The sequence below is a fragment of the Monodelphis domestica genome, chromosome 4 (genome assembly GCF_027887165.1).
Source record: "Monodelphis domestica isolate mMonDom1 chromosome 4, mMonDom1.pri, whole genome shotgun sequence".
In the NCBI taxonomy this organism is placed as follows: domain Eukaryota; kingdom Metazoa; phylum Chordata; class Mammalia; order Didelphimorphia; family Didelphidae; genus Monodelphis; species Monodelphis domestica.
Window position 1 is genome coordinate 349,253,800 of NC_077230.1, and position 22,387 is coordinate 349,276,186.

General features: G+C 46.4%; 1 protein-coding gene across 4 annotated transcripts in view; it reads right to left on the reverse strand.

The window, feature by feature from the left end:
• Positions 1 to 22,387, reverse strand: part of INPPL1 (inositol polyphosphate phosphatase like 1) — a 36,639-nt gene that overhangs the window by 989 nt on the left and 13,263 nt on the right. For all 4 annotated transcript variants that reach the window (XM_056795042.1, XM_056795041.1, XM_056795043.1 and 1 more), the window contains exons 12-28: positions 21,162 to 21,264; positions 20,368 to 20,564; positions 15,628 to 15,745; positions 13,955 to 14,051; positions 13,655 to 13,793; positions 12,662 to 12,761; positions 12,164 to 12,252; positions 10,241 to 10,322; positions 10,031 to 10,120; positions 6,593 to 6,706; positions 6,398 to 6,486; positions 4,171 to 4,258; positions 3,716 to 3,871; positions 3,465 to 3,543; positions 3,217 to 3,360; positions 803 to 1,463; positions 30 to 163 (exon numbers count right to left, since the gene is read on the reverse strand). In XM_056795042.1, coding sequence (XP_056651020.1) covers positions 30 to 163; positions 803 to 1,463; positions 3,217 to 3,360; positions 3,465 to 3,543; positions 3,716 to 3,871; positions 4,171 to 4,258; positions 6,398 to 6,486; positions 6,593 to 6,706; positions 10,031 to 10,120; positions 10,241 to 10,322; positions 12,164 to 12,252; positions 12,662 to 12,761; positions 13,655 to 13,793; positions 13,955 to 14,051; positions 15,628 to 15,745; positions 20,368 to 20,564; positions 21,162 to 21,264 — 2,480 coding nt within the window. The remainder of the gene's footprint in view (positions 1 to 29; positions 164 to 802; positions 1,464 to 3,216; positions 3,361 to 3,464; positions 3,544 to 3,715; positions 3,872 to 4,170; positions 4,259 to 6,397; positions 6,487 to 6,592; positions 6,707 to 10,030; positions 10,121 to 10,240; positions 10,323 to 12,163; positions 12,253 to 12,661; positions 12,762 to 13,654; positions 13,794 to 13,954; positions 14,052 to 15,627; positions 15,746 to 20,367; positions 20,565 to 21,161; positions 21,265 to 22,387) is intronic.

The window sequence follows — 22,387 nt, forward strand, 5'->3', positions numbered from 1 at the left end:
CCCCCCCCCCCGCCCCCGGCCCCGCTCACCTGAGGAACTCCAGATCATCCCAGCCATTGTGTACCAGCCCCTCTTCATAGCACTCCATGCCCAGGGCCCTCAGCCAGGCCCCCATGCTCCCCTCGCCCAGGCTGCCTGCCCGCCCACCTTGTGGGCACGGAACCTGTGGGCACACCCCAAGCACGCTCAGTGTCCTGGCTGCCCCCTTACCCCCGCTCCCCTCGAGGCAGAGCCCCCACGGGCAGAGCTTCTTTGGAAGAACCCAAAATGTAAAGATAATCCTTGTCCTCCAGGAACTTAGAAAAGTCTGGGGGGCTTTGAGAACGCGTCCCCAAATGACCATCATGCAGAGAAGTCGGCAGAAGGGAGGCGGAAGAGTCGGGGCGAGGAAGCAGTCCCAGGTCGGGATGTTCCCTGCGTTGCCTTCCTCCGCCAAGTCCAGACTCTGGACCTGAACTGATCCTTAGAAGGACAGCTAAAATTTCAATGCACCCAGAGAAGGAGAGAGGCCATTTCAGATATGAAGGATGGCCTGGACAAATACACAGAGGTGGGACGGGACAAGAGGAGATAAAGGAGTAAAGAGTAGCCCAATTCGGACCAAACAGGATAGTCCATTTAAGAGAATAGTCCTGGAGCCAGTCTGTGGAGGACGGTGAATGCCAGGATCAGAAATGTAGCTCATGGGCCATAGAAGAAAGACCAGAGAGGAGACCACGGTTGGGTGGCAGAGACATGCCACAGAGAAGCCAAGAACAGTGACAGACACACATACCCATACCCATGACACACACTTGCGTACCTCCTCAGCCAGGTCTTCCTGGATGCTCTCCCGGATTCGAGGAGGGGGAAAGCCGAGGGCACGGCTATAATCGGGGGGCAGACCCCGGGGAGGCAGGTCTAGGGGGCCCCCCATCAGGCCCCCTCTGGCCGGTCCGGCAGCGTAATCGGCCTCGCTCAGCGTCTTGGCCATCTGAAGCACGGAGCAGGATCGGTCATCACCGATGCTCACCTCCCCTAGGAAGGCACTGGCCGGGGAGGAGTTTGGAGGCAGTGGGGGCCGGGGATGGGTCTTAGGAGTCAGTGGCCCCCGGATATCAACCCCTCCCCGGCCTCGGCCCCCAGGGCCCACCGAGGGCAGATCCAGGCTGGCCGAGTCGGGCAGCGGGGGCGGAGGGAAGTCGGGCGGGGGCAAGGTGCCTCCCTCTTCATCCGATGAGCTCCCCTCGCCCACTCGAGGGGGCCGCCGGCGGCCGGGCTGCAGGGGGGGCACCGTGATGGCCACCTTATTCTTGGTGACCGAAGGAGTGGGAGCCTTGGCAGGAGGGGTGGGGGCCGGGGGGTCCAGGGGCAACAGCTGGTGTGGGACCCCTTCTAGGACGTAGTAGGCTGGGTTATTGAAGCTATTTTTCATCGGGGGGGCTGTCATCCCCTCTGTTTCCGGAGCTCCTTCTGGCTTTGACCTGGGGAGGGAAGGGATGCTCAGGAGAGACTCTGGACCTGAGGATGGAGGGATCGGGGACACAGTCCGCTTCAGTGTGGGACTTTGCTTAGAGGGCCCGGCACAGAGTGGGTGCGTAACACAGCTTTACTGAACTGACTCTGGAAGCGCCTTCGCTTCTCTTTTCTCCCCAGTCAGAGATGGGAGCTGGGTGAGACGGGCTCTGAAGCTTGTTCCAACAAGGATTCTATTCTAAGACAACCCACAGCTGTAGAGGAAGTGACATGGGGAGAAGCCTTCAGCTCCTAGTGAAACCGGAGCCAGACCCACGGAGGGGACGGTGGGAGCCGTAGGGAATGGAAACACGAGCCCTTTAATTATGGTAAGGAAGAGACTGCTGAGCAAAGCAGCCTGAAGATTTTTGTTGCCTTTCCAAGAAGGCATCTGACTCCAAAAGATTCCCAGTGAGTTATTTCTACTCAAGTGAGGAAGACAGCCAAGCAGTGATTGATAACAATGAAGAGTGGTGAGAGGGGGACACTAGATGGCTCAATGGATGGAGAGCCTGGTCTAGAGGCCTGGGTTCAAATTTGGCCTCAGACACTTCCCAGCTGGGTGACCCTGGGCAAGTCACTTAACCCCCATCACCTGGCCCTCACTGTTCTTCTGCCTTGTAGCCAATACACTGTATTATTCTAAGACAGAAGGTAAAGGGTTTAAAAAAAGGGGGGGGGGGGGCGCGATGAGAAAAGCCTCAAACTGCATCCAGGAGCTCGTATGTGGGCCCCGGTGCCCAGAGAAAGCCTGAGAAGGGCTTTATGCAGGCAAACCAGGTCAGGTTGCAATTTAGTCAGCACTAACATAAACAGTGGATGCCTCACCATTCTGATAAAGAACTTTGTCCTTATTTTAAAGGAGCGGCCAATAAGAATTCTTCTTTCCGGAGCATCTTGAGCTTTATAAAGAGGTCTGTGAGCTGGGCAGGGAATTCGTCCCATTTAACTGGGATGAAGGGCCCAACATGGTCACACGGCGAGGAAGCGCCAGAACGGAAATCTGCATTTGGCTCTCCTGCCTCCAGAAGACAGCACTCTGCCCACTAGACAACACTGTCCTCACTGTCTCATTCCACACAACCGGGGAAAATCCTGGTTCTTTAATCCACAAAGGCCCATTCAGAGTCGAGGCACCACCCGGTGGAAACGTAGGAAAAACCAAGGAGTAAAATTTAAGAAGAAACATGAGCCTCTAGAGGTTCTCCCAGCCAACCCCAAACTCCAGAGCGATGGCAAACAAAACCGGGCAGAGAAAGAACAGAAGAACCGCCGGTAGGGATGGCTCACACGCCTGAAGGCAGGAAGGGAACTTGGAGATCACTGGAGCCCATTAAGAACATTAAGCTCTTTCCTTTTACAGAGGAAAAAACTGAGGTCTAGAAAGGAGAAGCAAAGGCCCAGGCGCAGGATTCTGACTCCAAATCCAACATTCTGTGATGCTTCAAATGGGAGGAAGAGGGCCCTGAGGAGGGTGGAGATAGGGATCCTCACCTGAGAGCAGGGAGTGATCCTCCCCTTTGGGGGAGATAAGGATCCTCAGTTGTGGGGGAATCCTCCCCTTAGGATTCTCACCAAGGAGCAGGGGGGAATCCTCATGGCGGGGTGGAGGGAAGGAAGAATCCTGATTTGGGGGACCCTCACCTGGGAGGAGGGAGAGGATCCTCACCTAGGAGCAGGGGGAGGGGATCCTCACCTGGGAGCAGGGGGGGGAATTCTCACCTGGGAGCAGGGGGGGCATCCTCCCTGGGGGCTGCACGAGGTGGGGCTGGAGGCCTTCCTGTTGGAGGCGGTTTCTCAGGCTCATCAAAGAGCTTGGACAAAGGGCAGGAGGCTTCAGCAGGACCTGGCTTTCGGCTCCCAGACCTGGAAGGCCAGGGGAAGATCCAGGGCAGAGGCTTAGAGGACTGGCCAAGAAGCCTTCCACCAGACCCCTCTCAATCTTTCAATTCCCCAGCCCTGCCCCTTACCTGTAGTCCTGGCTGCCTCGGGACACAGATGGTGGTTTCCCCTTCGCTCCGGCTTCATCCTTGTCAACACTGATCCACTCTAGGGGGTAAGAGCAGGAACTCAGAGCTTGGTTTCCCCACCCTCAGACAGGTCCCTGAGGGCTTAGTGGTCTGTCTCAGACTCCTAGATCCCAGGGTCACTCCTCCCTCCCAAGACTAGGGTCCATCTCTGGTCAGAGCCTCCCATCCTCTCTCCCTGGTGGTGCCCCCACCGTAGAGCCGCTCCCGGGTGCCTAGCCGTTCAGCTGGCACCCGCACCTTCATGGAGCCTCTGATGTTCCCCGTCTCCTCGCCTCGATGGGAGAGGAAGGTCAAGAACTGCTGGGCTGTGCTGCCAATCATGGACTTGAGTGCGATCACACACTCGCCTGGGGGTTGGACAGAGAGGGTCACAGATCTGTAGCCATTTCCCAAACCCTCCCCATCCCCATCCCATCCTCAGATGTCCCTATACCAAGATCTGTCCTCTTAGACCCCACATCCTCCTTCCCTCCCCGAGAGTCCTGAGCATCTCAGGAAGCTTCACGCAGACAATCTAATCTTCTCATACTCTTCTCCCTTCTTCAAGAGACTCCACTCCATCCTCCTGCCAGAGGGCTCTCCTCACCCCCCTTTTTTTTTTCAATTTTCTTAGAACTCCCCCCCATGTCCCATCCTGCCCCCTCACCGTAGGACTCGTAGCCATCCAGGGACTTAACAGTCAGCAACAGGTGCTGATCCTGCAAATATTCAATCTCTGACAGGATCGGCTTCAGCTGGGGAGAGGCGTAGAGACAGACATTGGGACGAGCTCACACTTATGAGGATGGTATGCCCCCATGATCCTGCTCCTGCCCCTTACTCCATCCCAGCCAATAGCTACTCAATGATCTGTCTCACAGACTAGACATGTGTAAGGAGCTCCTGGCATGTCCAGAGAGGAAAGGGAAGGGAGCATTTCTTATGTGTTTACCAGACTCTGGGCTAAGTGCTTTACAAATGTTATCTCATTTTCTCCTCACGACTCTGGGAAATATTGCTAAAGATATCAGCCCATTTTATAGTTGTGGAAATTGAGGCAGGGTTTAACTGACTTACCCAAAGGGTCTGAGGCCACATTTGAATGCAGGTCTTTTTGGTTTTTTAACCCTCACCTTCTGTCTTAAAATCAATACTAGTATTGGTTCTAAGGCAGAAGAGGGGTAAAGACTAGGCAACTGGGGTTAAGTGACTCTCCCAGGGTCACACAGCTGTCTGAGGACAGATTTGAACCCAACCTCCCGTCTCTAGACCTGGCTCTCCATCCACTGAACCACCCAGTTAAGTTTTTATGACTACTTAATACTACTCTGTACAGTAGGGCCAAGCAGAACAAATCAAACCACCTCTCCACATTGACACCTTTCAAATTCGTAAATATGTGATTGTATTAAACTAAAAGATTTTGCACAAAACCAATGCAACCAAAATTAGAAGGAAAGAAACAAACTGGGGAAAAAATTTATGACAAAAACCTCTGACAAAAGTCTAATTTTTCAAATTTATAAGGCGCTAAATCAAATGTACAAAAAAATCAAGCCATTCCCCAGTGGACAAATGGGCAAGGGACACAAATAGGCAGTTTTCAGATGAAGAAACCAAAACTATCAAATAAGCACATAAAAAAATGTTCTAAATCCCTCCTGATTAGGGAAATACAAATCAAGTTGCTAAGTATGGTTAAAATGCTCCTCCAGGTCTCTTCTTCAAGCCAAATATTCTCATTTCCTTGCAGGGTAACCCTCTAGGCCACTTACCTGTCCCCACTAAATGTTTATTAACTGATTGAGGCAAAGTAGTGCAGAATCGTCATATAATCACAGGTTAAGAGCAGGAAAGGGACTTTGGAGGTCATCAAGTCCAATTCCCCCATTTTACAAGTGGGAAAACTAAGACCCTGAAAGGTTAAGTGACTAACAAGGCTAGTTAATGTCACTGTTACTCTTTCATTTTATTCATTTTTGTTTTAAAACCTTACCTTCCATCTTAGAATCAATACTGTGTATTGGTTCCAAGGCAGAAGAGAAGGGCTAGGCAATGGGGGGGTCAAGTGACTTACCCAGAGTCACACATTTTGGAAGCCTCTTAGACCAGATTTGAACCCAAGATCTCCCCTCTATAGCTCTGGCTCTCAATCCACTGAGCCACCCCATCACTCTTATTCTGAGCACACTCCCTCTCTTCACATATCCTAAAATGGATTGGGCTGTTTTAGCTGCCGTGCCACAGTGCTGACTCAGAGTGAGCCGGGAGGTCAAGCCACACTTTTTTTTCAGATTTTTTTTGAACCCAATGATGTGTTTTACATTTATGCTCTACTACATTTCATCTTATTCGGGCACTGAAGCTAACATGAAAACAGCCGGGCTTTCTAGTTCTAGAACTTTATAGGGAAATCAAAGTCACGTCCATCAGCTGAGAATTTTTAAAAAATAAAAACACGTTCTTTCTCTTTTTTGGAAAATTAAGGCAACATTTGCTCATCTGCAATACCCTGGAACTTTTTTCCTACACTTATTTCTTCTTTTCCTCCACTTCTTTTTATACTCATTACCTAAACTTGGTCATTCAAAACCCAACCAAATAGACAACATACCCCAGGTGTCACAATAGAGTCAGGAAAACCTGAGTTCAATCAAATCTAGGAAGTTAAGGAAGTCTCTGAGGCCAGATTTGGCCTCGAACCTTTACTAGCTATGCGACTTAGGACAAGCCACTTAATCTGTCTGCCTCAGTTTCCTCATCGGTAAAACAAGAACAAGGCTAGCACACTTCCCAGGGTTGTTGTGAGGACTGACCGGGATAATATTTGCAAACTAGCTCTTACAACATACACCCAGACCCACTCCCTTCTTCTTCCCCAACCAGAGTCTCACCGTGGGCAGCTGCCTCGAGGACCACTGAACCTTGAGGAAGTTGATGTTGTCACTGCTCTGGGCATCATTCTCAAAACTCTTTTTGTATTCTGAAGAAGGGAGAAGAGTGTCTCCATCAGTGCCCCCTGCCCAGGCATCTCCTGCCTGCAGCCCAACCAAGCCAGATCCCCGGCATGACCTCTCCCCAGCTCTGACCTTCTAGGCAAGTAGAATAAAATTCAATGAAGAACTTGGTACGACTGGCAGTCTTGACAATGGCTTCCACACTCTCGAATTCGATGTAAGCTTGATCTGACGGCTTGGAAAGCCCTAAGCCAGAAGGGAAAGGGCAGAATGGTGGGAAATGCAGAGCCCCAACTCAGAGCTAGAAGAGTCCTCAGAAGGAATCTCATCCTGCTAGTGCCTGAGCTGGAAATGTCTCTAATGCATCCTGTACTATAACAGCCTGGCTTTCCCCGAATGCCCTCCAATGATGAGGAACTCACCACCCTGTTTCACTCAGCTCTGTTGGGAACCTTCTCATTACAATAGGTTCCAATGATCCACTTAGTGTTCTTAGTTCTCTCTAGGACTGCATAAAACAAATCTCTAATCCCTCTTCTTTCTTTTAAAAAAATGTTTTAGTGATACTTTTTTTTTTAACCCATACCTTCTGTCTTAGAATTGATACTATTAGTCCCAAGGCAGAAAAGCAGGAAGGGTTAGGCAACTGGGGTTAGCAATTCACCCAGCATCACACAGCTAAGAAGTGCCTGAGGTAAAATTTGAACCCAGGACTTCTTATCTTCAGGCCTAGCATTACACTTGATCTTAGCCAAAAGGCCGATGATTCAGGCCTGGCACTCTATCTGCCACCTAGCTGCCCCCTCAACACTTTGTTAAATTATTGCTTTTATTTCCCAATCCCCAGACACCATAGAACCTCTTTTGTAACAAGAAAGTGCAATTATATAAAACAAAGTGGCCCACTGACCCTATCTGACTGGACACAGTTTGTCCAGACCCCTATAGCCACCATCTTTCTATCAAGAGAATACATGCATTTCATCATCAGTCCGAGAGTCGTGACTATGATCCTTCTCCTAAAAATTTTAATTTATTCTCTCCAGAAACCATCTCCCAGATGCAACCCAATGAGGAAGACGGCTCCATGGTCTCTACTAATCCCAAATCATCCTTGGGCCCTGGGGTGGACATTTGTCCAGATCTCCTGTTCTGGGGGAGAAGCCAATCATTTCCTCACAGTCAAACAACTAATAATAACGAAACAATAGTAACAAAAATGACAGCAACAGTTTAATGTTTCTATAAGCTTCCCTCATAATATCTTTCAAGATGCCAGATGGAATAATACTAGCTACAAATATAGTATCTACTATGTATCAGGGACTGTGCTAAACATTTTCATGTCTCATTTGATCTCTCACAACAATCCTGGGAGAGAGGTGCTATTATGATTCCTGTTTAACAGTTGAGGAACTGAGGCAGACAGTTAAATGACCTACCTAGGGTCACACAGCAAATAAGTGTCTGAGTCTCGATTTGAAGTTGGCAACCCAGCATTCTATCGAGTTGTGCTCCATAATTGCTTTAAAAGTCCTATTATCTCTATTTTGCACATGAGCAAACACACTCGGGAGAGAAGCATTCTCCAGTAAGCTATTAGATTGATCCTGCTAAAGTACAAGTGTATCCTCAATAAACTCCAAATTGCCTCCACCATCCAATAGAAAAATCTCTGGCTTTTAAAGCCCTTCCAAACTCAGCTCCTTCTCCAACCTTTCCAGTCAGTCGACTTACACTTTATTGTGATCCACGAACACAGTGACCTAGTGACACTGTGCCTCCCACAACACACTCCATCTCTGGACTCCATGCAGTACAATTCTCCCTCTCTGTTCTATCCCCTGGAATTCTCTCCCTCCTCCCCATCTCTACCTTCTGGTTCCCCCGAGCCTCTCAACTGCCCTTAATGCCAGTGCCTTCTCTCTGCTGATTATTTCCTATTTACCCTGTCTTTGGCTTGTTTGTACAGAGTTATCTGTGTGTTGTCTTCCCGATGAGAGCAGATATTGTCCTTCATTTTCTTTATTCCTCCAGACCTTAGCACCATGCCTGGCACAGAGTAGATGCTTAATCAATATTGCTTACTGACCAAAAATGACTTGTCCAGGGTCACACAGAGTGAGAGTCCAACCCAGGGCTACTTATTCCAACTCTTGTACTCTTTGAATTTGAAGAAAGTTGTTTCTTTACAAGAAAAGAGAGGTGAGCTGAGATGGGATAGGGGGAAGGCCAGACAGAGTCTCAAACAGAACCAGGACAAGGGAAAGAAATCTATGGGAAGGAAACATCAAGAACTTAAGAATCAGAGACAGGGGACAGCTGAACCACTGAAACATATAACCTAGGCTTTAAGAGTTCTGGGAGGAATCTAGAACTTGGAGCTTGGACAAAAGGAAACTGGGAATATGAACTCTGAGGAAGAGAATCAAGAATAATGGACCAGGGAGATGAAAAGCTAGAAATACTCTGACTACCACATAATATATAGTTCTTTAAAACTGACCCAGTAATTTATAGACATTATCTTATTTCAGTGCCAGAACACCCCTATTTGGGCAATGCAATCTTCACTACTTTTTTTTTCTTTTTAAATTCTTACTTTCTGTTTTGGAATCAATATGAAGTATCGGTTCCAAGACAAAAGAGTGGTAAGGGCTAGGCAACTGATATTAAGTGACTTGCCCAGGGTCACACAGCTAGGAGGTATCTGAAGTCACATTCCAACCCTGGACCACTCGTCTCCAGATCTGACTACCCACTGAGCCACCTAGCTGCCCAATCTTCACTACTGCTTAAAAGAATGAATCCAGAACCATTAGAACCTGGAGCCTAGTAGAAGAGAAAACCAAGGAGTTAAATCCTCAAGATAAATGTCTAGACTTTAAATATGAATAATATGGAAATAGGTTTTGAACAATGACATATATTTAACCCAGTGTAATTTCTTTACAGCTCCAAGAAGAGAAAGGGAAGAGGGGAGGGAAAGAACATGAATCTTGTAACCATGGAAAAATATTCTAAATAAATCAATAAATACCAATAAATAAAAAATTTAAACTTAAAGTACATATTAATTAAATATATTTGTGAAAAATCTGAAATAATTCATTAAAAGAAAAAAATAAAATGTCTAGAACCCAGGATAGAAAGGTAGAGCTCAAATTTTAAATCCTTGAGAAGAAAGTCTAGAAACTAGAGAATGATTGGGATAATTTAAAAACTGAGATCAAAGAAAGTAAGAAACTAGAATTTAAGTTCCTAGAAGGAAAATCTAGAACCCAAAAGTAACAAATGGTTCCAAGTGGTTCCAAGAAATGAGGGCCTGGCACATTCTTTCACTTCCCCTCCCCCCCAACACCTCCCTCCCTGGATATTCCAAAAGAACAGAGACAAAAAACCAGGACCAGAGGACCTGGAACTGAAGTCTTGAAAGAAGGCAAACTGGAACCTGGATCTTAAGAAAAAGAATAGAGTCTAGAGAGTTGTTATCAGGAAAGAGGCCAAGGATTCCCATGAATCCTCAAGGTATATGCACCCAGGTACATACACACAGTCATTCTCTCTCACCTTTCTTGGAGACAAACTGGGAGGTAACCCCAACTTCAAAGGCGCCAAACACTGGGGAGTGATCACTAGTGACAATGTCATCTGTGCAACCTGTAGAGATTAGCAAGCAGAAAGAAGACTGAGGAGACAAAAACCTCCTTACCTTCTACCCCAAGGCTAGGATACACTGGTACCCACCAATCACCTCCCTTAGGGAACCCCAGCTCTTACCATAAGAATTGCAATTGATATGGGTCTCAGGATAAGATTTCCAAAGAATACGGTCACACCAGGAAGGCACATTGGTCCGGACCTACAGATGGAATAAGGATTAGACAGTGGTGCCTGGGAAAAGGGGAGAGCATCAGGAGCTAACCCAGGGGAGGAAAGAAGGAGTTCATGTATGAGAATGGCTCTCCCTTTTGACTGTTGGCAAGAACTGCATGCATCTGTCACTATCCAACTGTCCTGAGCACTGAGTGTTTTGTCCCAAAATGCAGGGAAATGTGAGAGAACAGAGGTGTTCGGAACAAGGGTAGTTAGCCAGCCAGCCAGTCATCTAGCATTTGTTAAGCCCTTCCTATGTACCAAGCACTGTGTTCCCTCTACTCAACTCTTCACCACTGCCTCTACCGAAATCTAAAATAATATACAATGTAGAAATGCCTCTGAACGCAGAATGTTGGACTAGGGAGTCAGTGAAGGAATGGAGCCTTGGAGATCATCCAGCCTGAAAATCACAGCCTTGTTAAAGCTGATGAGGAGTTTAAAGATCATATGGCCCAAACCCCTCATTTTAGAGATAAGGGAAAGGAACTTGCCCCAGATCACACGGTGAGTCACTAACTCAGCTGGAATCTGAACCCTGTTAGGCTTCTTGCTGCCAATCCAATGCTGGCCAGGGCAGAGTCAAGCGAGGGGAAGCATGCTTGGTGGGTCACCCTGGGAAGCAAGGTGGCCAACTCCACATGGAGGGAAGCCCAGAACCCTGGCTTGAGAACGGGGTGGGGCTGGTTTGGGTTTTTTTTAGCCACCTAAGCTTTGACTGAACAGGGTGATCCAGCCAAAAAAAGGCTTTTGACAAGAGTCCCTGGTCCTGGGCTCAATATTTCCGTAACTCCCTCTAAATTACATATTCTGGATAATTTCACCCTCTCCCTCATTGCTGGTAACCTCTTGCTAAAACTAGCCCTTGCTCAAAGTGACTAAGCCCAGCGGTAGATAGCTATGCCACAGGGAAGGAGCTGGAGCCAGTGAGAGTGAATTAAGAGGACTGAGCCCCAACAGCCTTGGGGAAGGAGGGAAGCTTCATTCGTGGAGGGGGTTAAATATCCTTGCTGACACTGAAGATCTCACACCATCAATGGAGGTGACAATCCCCAGGACAGTATCTGGGAAGTTGGATTCAAGCCCAGGCTGAGAGTGACAACTAGTTCTACCACAAATCATCCCCTGGGGGGGGGGGGGGTTCTTCTAACACCAACGACTCCTCATACATGTACAGCCCCCTCTTATACCTCCTCATTCAGTGGATCCCTGACATTGGCAGAGCAGGGGGTGTTTGAAGCATTTGATAGATGGGAAAACTGAGGCCAAGAAAAGTTAAATGGCCTCTTTCTAAGCAGGGTCTACATTCTCCCATATCAAAGAGGTTGTAGAGGCTTTTCTACTACCAAGACTAGGCAAGACTAAGGACCAGTTGACCAATTTCAGGGAAATTTCTTTCATTTAATTTCATTTCTTTTTTTTTAAACCCTTATCTTCCATCTTAAAATTAATACAAGGTATTGGTTCCAAGGCAGAAGAGAGATAGATAAGGGCTAGGCAATGGGGTGACTTGTCCAGGGTCACATAGTGAGGAAGGGGCTGAGGCCAGATTTGAATCCAGGACCACCTATCTCTGGGGCTGGCTCTCTATCCACTGAATCACCTAGGTTCCCCCAGGGAAATTTCTAAGACCCTTTGCAGCTCTGAGGATATTGGGTCAATCAATTCAACATGCCAAGTACTTTAAAACACTAAGCCTGTAAGTTAAAATTCTAAGATTCTAAACTTCTAAGTTCAAGATTTTATTATTCTACGACTTCTTCTAGATCACAGAGCAGAATCAGCTAGTGTTATCCCCCAATACCCTCCCAACTCCTTTCTACTCACCCCAGTTGGTTTTTGTTTGTGCCAGGCATAGGTGTCCCTGGAGCCACGCTCATAGCGGTATGTGGGAGGGAAAGAGATCTCTTCCTCACCTGGCATGAAGGACAGGGGATCAGGGTTCCCAAAACAAACTCTCAGGGAACTGGAGCCCAACAGACCCTCCCCCAAGAAACAAAAATCCCAAAGAACAGAAACAGAAAAACCCTATCTCAGGAGATATCCTTGACCCTAATTCCAGAGTCCTTTGGTCTTGACCATCCCTTATTAATAAAAGGCAAGAGTGTCCCTCTTCATTCTCTCTCTCCCCTTGCCCTAATCTGCCTGTGTACACGCACACAGATAATACATGTTTAACCCAGACTGAATTGCTTGCCAGCTCTAGGAGGAGGGAGGAAGGGAGGTAATTTGGATCATATAACTTCAGAAACTTATGTGGAAATTTGTCATTACATGTAATTGGTAAAAAAATGAAATAAAATACACACACAGACACACACTCACTGAATCTCAGGAAAACCTTGTGCTTCTCACGCTCTAGGTTGAGCTGATCCACCCGAAGAAGAGGCTCAAACTCCTTTCGGCTAATATAATTGAGGATTTCCTGGGGTGAAGGGGAGGAGGGAGGTAAGAGATAGGTGAGAATTGCTTCTCCTTCTACCTTCCTTTTCCCAAGAGGTAATCCCATTTGAATATACTCCACACCTTCAAATTTTTGCCCAGCTCCCAACCCTGATACTTGGCTGTTCACATCCATTCTCCCCTCCATTCTAAGCCCTAAGGACCTACCCAGCTCCTGCATTCTCTGATCTTAGTGTCAGCAAGCATTTATGAAGTTCTTACTATATGCTAGCCACTATGCAAGTGCTGATGATACAGTAAAAGGCAAAAAAACATCCCTGCTGGGATTCTGATAGGGGAGACCACATGCAAATAATTATGTGCATATCACACATATACAGTGTAAATAGAAGGTGATCTCAGGGGAGAGGCACTAGCAGTGGGGACAACTGAGAAAGGTTTCCTAAAGAAGGGAGGACCAGACTTGAGTTTTGAAGGAAGCCAGAAGGTAGAAGTGAAGTGCCTTCCAGCTTTGACATTTTGTCCAAAAGTCCCTTCCAACTTTGGTACTCTGTGTTCTAGGGTTCTATAGTCTTTCTCCTGGCTCTAACATTCCCTGTTCTAAGATTCCTGCCAACTCTGCCATTCTCTGTTAAAAGATCTTTCCCAACTCTGCCATTCTGTGTTTCCAGGTTCTTCACAGCTATGACATTCCATGAGTCCTCTTCTAGCTCTGCCTAGAAATCTATCCCCATCCTCCCTTCAAAATCTGTGACAATACCTATAGATCTTTCTAACTTCTGCCCTTAGTTGGTCATTCACACCCACCTACTGACATTCATTAAAAGTAGGTACTTTATTTTAATAAATACAGACTACATATAATTAAATGGATCACCCAACCCTGCCTAGATGTGCCTCCCCCCAACCCCTAACCTGAATATCCATGTCCAGCCGGTAATTGAGGTCCCCAAACCAGAATAGATGGGTGAAGCGCAGAGACATGTCAAATGCACTGAGCTGTCGGTCACCCAGGGACAGGAGTCGAAGGATGTCCAAGTAATTCTGATTCCTCCTGTGGAGAGAGGTTATGGGAGAAGGGGGTCACCCAGGGAGGCAAAAGAATCTCTAGAAGTCAGGAGAGGCCAAGGGTTCACTCAAGAGACAAATAATAGGCAATCCAGGGGAAGATAATGGTCTCTGGCAGGACCCAATTCCAATCCCAAAGTTCCTCACCGAGCAGTCTTCTCATTGCCAGAGGTGAGGTGACAATTGACAAAGCCAAACGAGGTGCCATTGAACATGAAAGAGACGCCCACTGCCCCTTTGTTACCTGTGGGGGAAGATGGAGGACCCAGGATGAAGACTGGAAAGGGTCATGTTACAATGAGGAAGACCACAAGATGTTACAAGAGTTGCTCCTCTCCTAAGGCCATTTTGCAACCCCTGACCCCACTCCTCCACCCTTCCTACTTAAGGAAATGAGATGACTATCCTAGACAACAGACAGAATGGAAATGAAGTATCCAAACTAGAAAAGCCTTTAGAGGTAACTTTTTCTAATGCACTCCTGTTATAGACGAGGACAAAATTAAGGAAGGAGCTTCCCAAATTCAGGTAGCTAGGAATCACTATGTAGATCATCAGAAGTGGGGAGGTAAAAAATGTGCTTGTGGACACCCTTGCCCACCAACACCACACTTCCTTCTGTGCCTCCATTGACCAGGATATACCAACAGACACATCAATTAGAAGCCTACGGCTCTGATTAGGGGACTCCAGGGTCCCAAAGGATCAAAAGCAGTGGCAGAAAGATGAGCAATATAATGTAGCAAAAAGAAAGAAAAAAACCCTGGACATGAAGTCAGAGGGTCCAGATTCAAATCTGACTACTAGTTATTATTTTGGTCAAATCATTTCTAATTAGGGGCTCTTAACCTGGGAATATGAAAGTGAATATGAAAAAAAATTGCATGTTATTCCTAATCTTAAACTGAAATGTAGCATTTCCTTCAATTATGGATTAAAAAAATATTCTAAGCATGGGTCTACATCTTTGTCAGATGGAGAAAAGGGTCAATCATTCTCTCTCTCTCTCTCTCTCTCTCTCTCTCTCTCTCTCTCTCACACACACACACACACACACACACACACACACACACACACTGAAATAGATGATTTTGAGGTCCCTTCTAGCTCTAATTCCATGATTTTCTGACCTAGAATTTGAGAGCTAAAGAAGACTTAAGAGATTGTCTTCTCTCCATTCCTCTGTTATATATAAGAGGCACCTAAAGCCCACAGAAGGGGTAAACCAGATAAGATCACACAGCAAATCCTGCTTCTACCAGCGACAAGAATCTAGATCCAATGATACCCAGTCCAGGGTTCTGTCTCCTGTATTTGCCTGACTAGGAAAAGTCTGATCCAGGCTCACGCCTCACTCCTTTTGGATCAACCCAGGAAATCCAGGTACACAGAAGGTCATGAGCATCCCCAAAGAAGAGATATACTCACCTTTTTCTCAATCACTAGCTTCTAATATTCAAGTCAAATTTAGCCTCCCCCACCCCCAACCTGGAATCATTTTTGATGCTTGCGCATTTCTGGGACAGGAGAAGGAAGACAGACAAAAAGTAGGGTTCAGTGGGCTGGACCCCATTAGGGAGGCTAGAATTAGGGAGTCCTGGGATGGGTCAGAATGGATGGGGATATGCCTCACTGGGGCAGTCATATTCACGGTAACACTAAGGATCATTGCTTGGGAGTCTCCTTTCCCCAAAAAGGAAGCTGAATCCCAAAGAAGTCATCTGTTCAAGGTCACCTAATAAAAAAGGAGCAGAGCCAGTCCCCAACCGAGGTCCTAACTAAATTCTGGGCTTCTGTCTCATCTAAGCTCAGTCCCTCACCCAGGGTGTTGGCAATGCCGGTCTTCACACTGGATGTGCTGACGTGGCTAATGCGATTCTCGTGTTCTGGCTTCACCAGCACCGCCACCTTGATGTTCCACAGAGACTGCATGGCGATCTGAGGACACAGAGGAGAGGAATGAGTCAACGGGCAGCCCTGAAGCAGGGTTCTCCTTCATCCTTCCCCACCTAGGTCTGGGAGAGCCCAGGGTCAGTGTGCCACAAGCTCATGGGAACCAAGGTCAGCTCCCGCTTTACTGTGTAGACTGAGGGTATAAAGATGAAAAATGGTGGTGTTCCTATACAACCTTACCCTAGCCCTTCCACACATCTTCATTTTAAAAAGGGGAAAGGTCCCAGTTGTGTGACCCTGGGCAAGTCACTTAACCCCCAATGCCTAGCCCTTACCACTCTTCTGCCTTGGAGCCAATATATAGTTTTGACTCCAAGATGGAAGGTAAGAGTTTAAAAAATTAAAAAATAATTAAAAAATAAAAAGGGGAAAGGTGGGGAGGTAAGTAGGGACACGGCTGTTTCAAGTCCAGTTCACCTGTCTCCCCTGTGCCACTTCTTCCCCAAATGTTCTGCTCCTGCTACCCCCAATCTCCTCGTTTTAACACCCCACGATATAAATATGTATCCTATTCATTATTCCTTTGGCTCAACTTTTCCCTGCCCACCTAGATGAAACTCCCCCATTCTTAAGATTCAATTTGAATTCCAGCTCTTTCTAGTAAACCTTCCCTGACCTGATGCCCAACTCTAAGGTCTAAGCTCTCTACCACAACACACAGTACTTAAGAGTCAAGGACAGGGACAGACTGAGCAGTGGCTAGAGCCCCAGACCTGGAGATGGGAGGTCCTGGGTTCAAATGTGGTCTCCAGACACTTCCTAGCTGGGTGACTCTGGACAAATCATTTAACCCTAATAGCCTAGCCTTTACCACTCTCTTGCCTTGGAACCAATACTTCATATTGATACTTTGAAAGAAGGTAAGGGTTAAAAAAAAAAAGTCAAGGGTCGAGCTGGGAATTGAACATAGGCTATTGAATGTCCAAAGCTGAAAAGGACTTTGGAAAACAAAGCATCAGAACTAGAAGGGGTGTTAGAACATAGGATGTCAGAGCTGGAAAGAACCTTGGGGCACAAAATGTCAGAGCTGGGGTGGGAAGCTATCAAAGTCCAACTCCTCTTGTTACAGAAGAGGAAACTGAGGCTCAGAAAGAGAGGAACTTGCTCATGGTTATAGTCAATGGCAGAGCCAGAGCTGGAACCCAGGTTTCCTGACTCCCAGCCTAGGACACTTTTTGCAACCTTATTACTACGAGTCTGAACTTACATCATTCTCCCTCATGGGCAGGACTTTGGTTCATTCTCCCTGTGTTTGGCATGCAAGGTAAGACTCTGGACCCAGAGAATTGGCCTGCTTCCCACTGACCCCAACTTCCCAGATGATTGACTCTGCTCACCAAGCCAGGGCTACATGGTGAAGTGAGAGTCCCAAAGCCTGGTCTGGGTCTTCCTCAGCCTGTGTGACCTTGGGAAGTCCTCTCTCCTTTCTGAGCTTAGCTCCTTCCTCAGTCAAACACAGTAGAGTTAGACTTGATGGTCTCTTAGCTCTGACATTCAATGGCCCTAACCCCAGCTGGGAGCTCTCTTTGAGCTATTTTTCAAATAATAGCTAATATTTATATAGTGCTTTAAGGTTTGCAAAATACCATAAGTCTCCCATCCACACAACAACCCTGTCAAATAAGTGCTATTACTTATCCCTATTTTAAAGGTAAAGAAACTGAAGTCAAAAGAGGTAAAATGACTTGTCCAGGGTCTATCTAGTTACTAAGTACAAACCACAGCTTTTCTGGTCTTGAAGAAATTATAGGATCATGGAGGAAGCTGATGATCCAATGAATAGAATGTGGGGGTTGGAGTCAAGAAAACCTGAGTGCATATCTGGCCTTAGATCTTAGTTTTATGACTCTGGGCAAGTCGATTAACCTCTGTCTCAGTTTCTTCATCTATAAAATGGAGATAATAAATAAAAATATGTAGGCATCCCAGAGTTGTCTTAGGGATCAATTGAAATAATAATTGTAAGTGCTTAATAAATCAATTCTTCCTTCCTTCCCCCTCTCCTTCCTTCCTTCTGTCCCTCTCTCCTTGCTTCCCTCCCTTCCTCCTTCCTCTTCCTTCTTTCCACCTCTCGATAGGTTAGGTGAAGGGGAGATTGCCCAAAGATTTCAAAGGGCACGAACTCTGGAGAGGTCTACTTCTAATCCAAAGAGCATGCCTCAGTTTCTGAAACAGAGAGATCAGAGTACCCAGGAGGTGGGAGTAGCTAGCAGAATCAGTTGCAATAGGAAGGTAGGAAGATAAAAACCAAGAGTATGACACTTGCTTCTCCAGACTCTAGTTTCTACCTCTGTAAAATGAAGGGGTTAAGAGGATCTCTTTTCCACCTCTAAATCCTCTGATAAGAGGCACCTGGATTTGGTCATGAGGACATCACGGATAACCTCTGGGAAAGAGGAGCTTTACAAGCAGAGATTGGATGGCAGCAGACAGTGTGTAGTGAAGGGCTGGAGGCAGTGTTTGGAGTTCCCAGGAGTGAGACAGGACAACGATAGGATAGATGAGGGAGATTGGTGTGTAGACTGAAGGAAGAAGCCAGCAGAGACTGAAGAAAGAGAAACTATCAGGGCAGCGAGGTCCCAGAGGAGACAGGGGAAAACCAAGTCAAGGTTTTGACCGGTCAGGCTATCCTTGAGCATGGAAAAAGGGTGACCTCTTCCTGGGAGAATGGAGGGAAAGATGCCTAACTCAGTGACATTTTAAATGGAGATCAGAGTTGACGATAAAAATATACTCCCAACAATGATGTGGGGATGAGAGTGCAGTTATTATTATCCTTATTTTAAGGAGGAAAGAGACTCCAGTAGATTTCGGTGATTTGTCTGAGGATATACAGTAAGAGCCTGGGAGATGACTCAAACTAGAACTTCTTAAAACTGTCAACAGTCCCTTGTAATTTTTCATCAGGCCAGAGAGTCTTTTCAAGTGGCCCAGTCAGCAGCCCTACCAAGAAGTCATTTAGCTTTTTCTTGGGTCCTTCAAGTGACAGGAAATTCATTCTCCAATAAGACAGAGTTACCGAATTGTGGAATATCTCTGTATCCCAAAGTTCTTTATATTGAGCTGAAAGTTGCTTCTCTGTTAACTGCTAGTCCACCTACATCACCACTTTACACACTGGTCTTGCCCTTTGAGAAGAATGCTAGAATATGCTAAAACAGAGGGGAGGAAGAAAGCAGGAAAGGGAAGGCAAGAAGAAGGAATACAACAAATCCTGGCTTTCGAAGTCAGAAGAACCCTATGGAATTGAACATTGGCTACAGGAGAGGGGTGGGAGGAGGAGAGGGAAAGAACATGAATCTTGTAACCATAGAAAAATATTTTAAATTAATTAATTAAATAAAATTAAATATATAAATAAATAAAATGAAATCTTAAAAAAAAGAAGAAAGGAGATTTGTTTCTGATTTCCATTATTTATAGCTATGTTACTGTAAGCAAATTGCTTCAGTAGGGAAAATACAACCAGTCTCACAGGGCTTCAGTGAAGACTTAAAGGATGTATGTACAAATGCACTATAATGATAAAGGCTATATCAGAATGACCTCTGAGAAAGGAGGAAAGAAACAAGAATTTATCAAGCACCTGCTCTATGCCAGGCACTGTGCTAAGTACTTTATAAATATTATTTCATTTAATCCTCACATTAATCCTGGGAGACAAATGTTATTTACTACCCCCAAGTTACAGTTGGGGAAAATTGAGGTAGAGGTTACAGGATTTATTCAGGATCACATAGTATCTTCAGCAGGATTTTAACTTTAGTCTTCCTAACTCCAAGTCCAACCTAACTGCCTATTTTAGCTTCTGGGGACCATGATTGAGAAAGATCATTGGATTTGGAGTTGGGAGCCCTGAGTTCAAGTTTGGGCTGCCACTAACTACCTACCAATGTGGGTCTCATGATTTCTCTTTATTTGTAAAATGAGAGGATTGGGCTAATACTCTGAAGTCTTCTACAGCTTTAAACCCTATGATTAAGCTAAATAAATATGATCCCTCTTTCCCCAAGATAGTCTGCTTCCTCCCCATCTAGAATTCTCTTCTCCAGGTTAAACTATCCTAGTTTCTTCAAATGATCTCCAGACCCTTCCTATCCTGCTGGCTCTGTTCTGGATGACCCCCAGCCTGCCAAAACCTTCCCTAAAATGTGGCTGCAAAATAGGAGACAAAACACTCGAGATGTGAGCTGAGGACATAAGGGCTATCTCCTTCCCTGTTCTTGACATCAGTGTGTCAGTTCCCTGGCCTTTCAGCAAAATCTCTCAGAAGCTCTAAAGTTAGGTCAGGCTCAGTCTGTGTTTGTGATTAAAAGAGGGAGCCATGAGGCTTCCCCTTGCTCCTCAGGAGCCCTGGGGGAGGCTGAGTCAAGGGGAAGATCCAGGAGTCTCAAACTCCACCAAGCGGCCAAGCCTGCTAAACTAGAAGTTCTCCAAGGGCAGTTCTGTGTCTCCTCCACCATCAAGCACAGTACTCCAAATCTAGGAGGTCCTTAAGCATTGGCTGAATAAAGGAGCCTCTGGCCCATAGCAAGAAAGACCTCAGCCTCCCATCCTTCCCTTGCCCAGGGAGGTGACCTCACTGTGAATCCCTCTCACATCCTCACCGCTCGGTAGTCAAGGTCGGTGAGATCCTTAAGGCCACCTCGAAGCAGGTCCAGCCACTCCCGGTCGCCCACAGAGTTCTCCTGGGTCCCAAACACGTAGATATCATGAGGGATGGTCACAGTGACTTCATCCAGAGTCTTCCCCAGGCCTTTCGATGTGAACCACGAGGTGATGTTTTTGGGGGGTGGCACACTGCCTAGGGTAGGGTAAGGTACAGGGCATCAGAGGAGAGTGAGCAGGCACTGCTTCTTGAACCCATGGACCTCCCTAATGGCAACAGTCATGCAAGAGAAGGAGAATGGCAACTCCAACCACCAGAGTACTTCAAGACTTAGAAATCCCTTTTCTTGCAACTCTCTGTGAACACTGAGGCTAAATGTCTTGCCAAGGTCCATAGCTAGTACCTGTGGGCTCTATGACGGAGCTAAGAGTCAAACCCAGGTATCTCCTTACACAATCTAGCAATCTTTCCATTATGCCGTGTCAGACTTCTTTCTGAGGATCCCAGACCTCCCCAACTACTCTGGGCCCCAGGATCCAGGCCACAATTATCCCTAGTCTTAGCTTATATCACTCTGTGCAGATGATAGGATGGTCTACTTAAAGAATCCTAGAGAATCAATTAAAAAACTAGTGGAAATAATCAACAACATTAGCAAAGTTGTAGCATACAAAATAAACCCTAGTCTTAGCTTATTTCTATCTGCATCATTCCTGGGGCTCCCCATAGATCTTGGCCCTCCTCTTCCCCTGTCTGTAGCATGCCCTCTGCAAGTCCCCAAGGAAGGCGGACCCATGTTCCAAGTGCCAATGAAGATGGAGATCATATCTGGCTCATCCTGGTTCGAGTGTTTATTCTTCATCAGCTGTAGTAACTGGCAGAATGCCTCCCGCTTCTGAGGAAGAAAGAGAGGGGAGAGTGAGCTAGGGAGAGGCTCCTGGCCTTCCTATGTAACCACTGGACAAAATGGCACTGTCTCCCCAGCCTCCTTTGGTTCTGGCCTTAAATAGGAGCTGGCTCCACAATGTCAGCCATCTATCTAAAGGACTGTCTGCCTCTCACACATTCAGCAAGGAATCTAAGAACCAAGAGACATATCCACCTTGGGATCAGGGCCCATCAAGGCCACTCTTGCTGGCTAAGTGTCCGGCTAGACCATAGACTCTATCTGCTCATCCCTACCTTAAGGGACAGAGTGATATTGTAGTAAAGATCCCTGACCCCATTGAGTCAAAAAACAAGCTCATGTATTGATTCTAGGACTTAGCTGAGTGAATCAGGAGTAGTTCCTTCTCCCTGCTTTCTATAAAAAAAAAGGGCAATTATAATTAAATTCTCTATTTCCCAAGAGTCAGCTAAAAGAAATGGGAGATGTTTAATTTGAAGAAAAGCAATCTTAAGGGAGCACAAGCAGTCATATATTCATGCTCTTGAAATGTTGCTGTGGAGCAAAGATTAGTCTTGATCTGCCTGAACCAGGAGGGCAGAACTGGGAGTAGCAGGCAGAAGTTTTGAGGAATAAAAATTAACTTAATCAATGGAAAAACTCCCCAACAATGTGAGCTGTCCACAAGTCAAGTGAATGAGCTGTCCACAGAAGTAATGAGTTTCCCCTAATTGAAAACTTAAAGCAAAGGCTGAATAAACATTTATCTATGACCTCAGACTCACTCCACTCCTAAATTCTCTTGGGAGGATAGAGGAATAGGGTCTAAGTGAGATGAGACCTCGAGGGTCCCTCCCAATTCTAGGGACCTGTGAAAGTGGATTGTTTGGGGTTTTTTTTTAAACCTTTACCTTCCATCAAAGAATCAATACTGTGTATTGGTTCTAGGAAGAGGAGAGGTAAGGGCAGGCAATGGGGGTTAAGTGGCTTGTCCAGGGTCACCTAGAAGTGTCTGGGGCTGGATTCCAACTCAAGTCTTCCTAACTCTGGGCCCAATGCTACCCATTGCACTAACAGCTGCTTCATAAAAACAGAAAGGGTGCTTGCTTTGGCAGTATGTATACATAAAAGG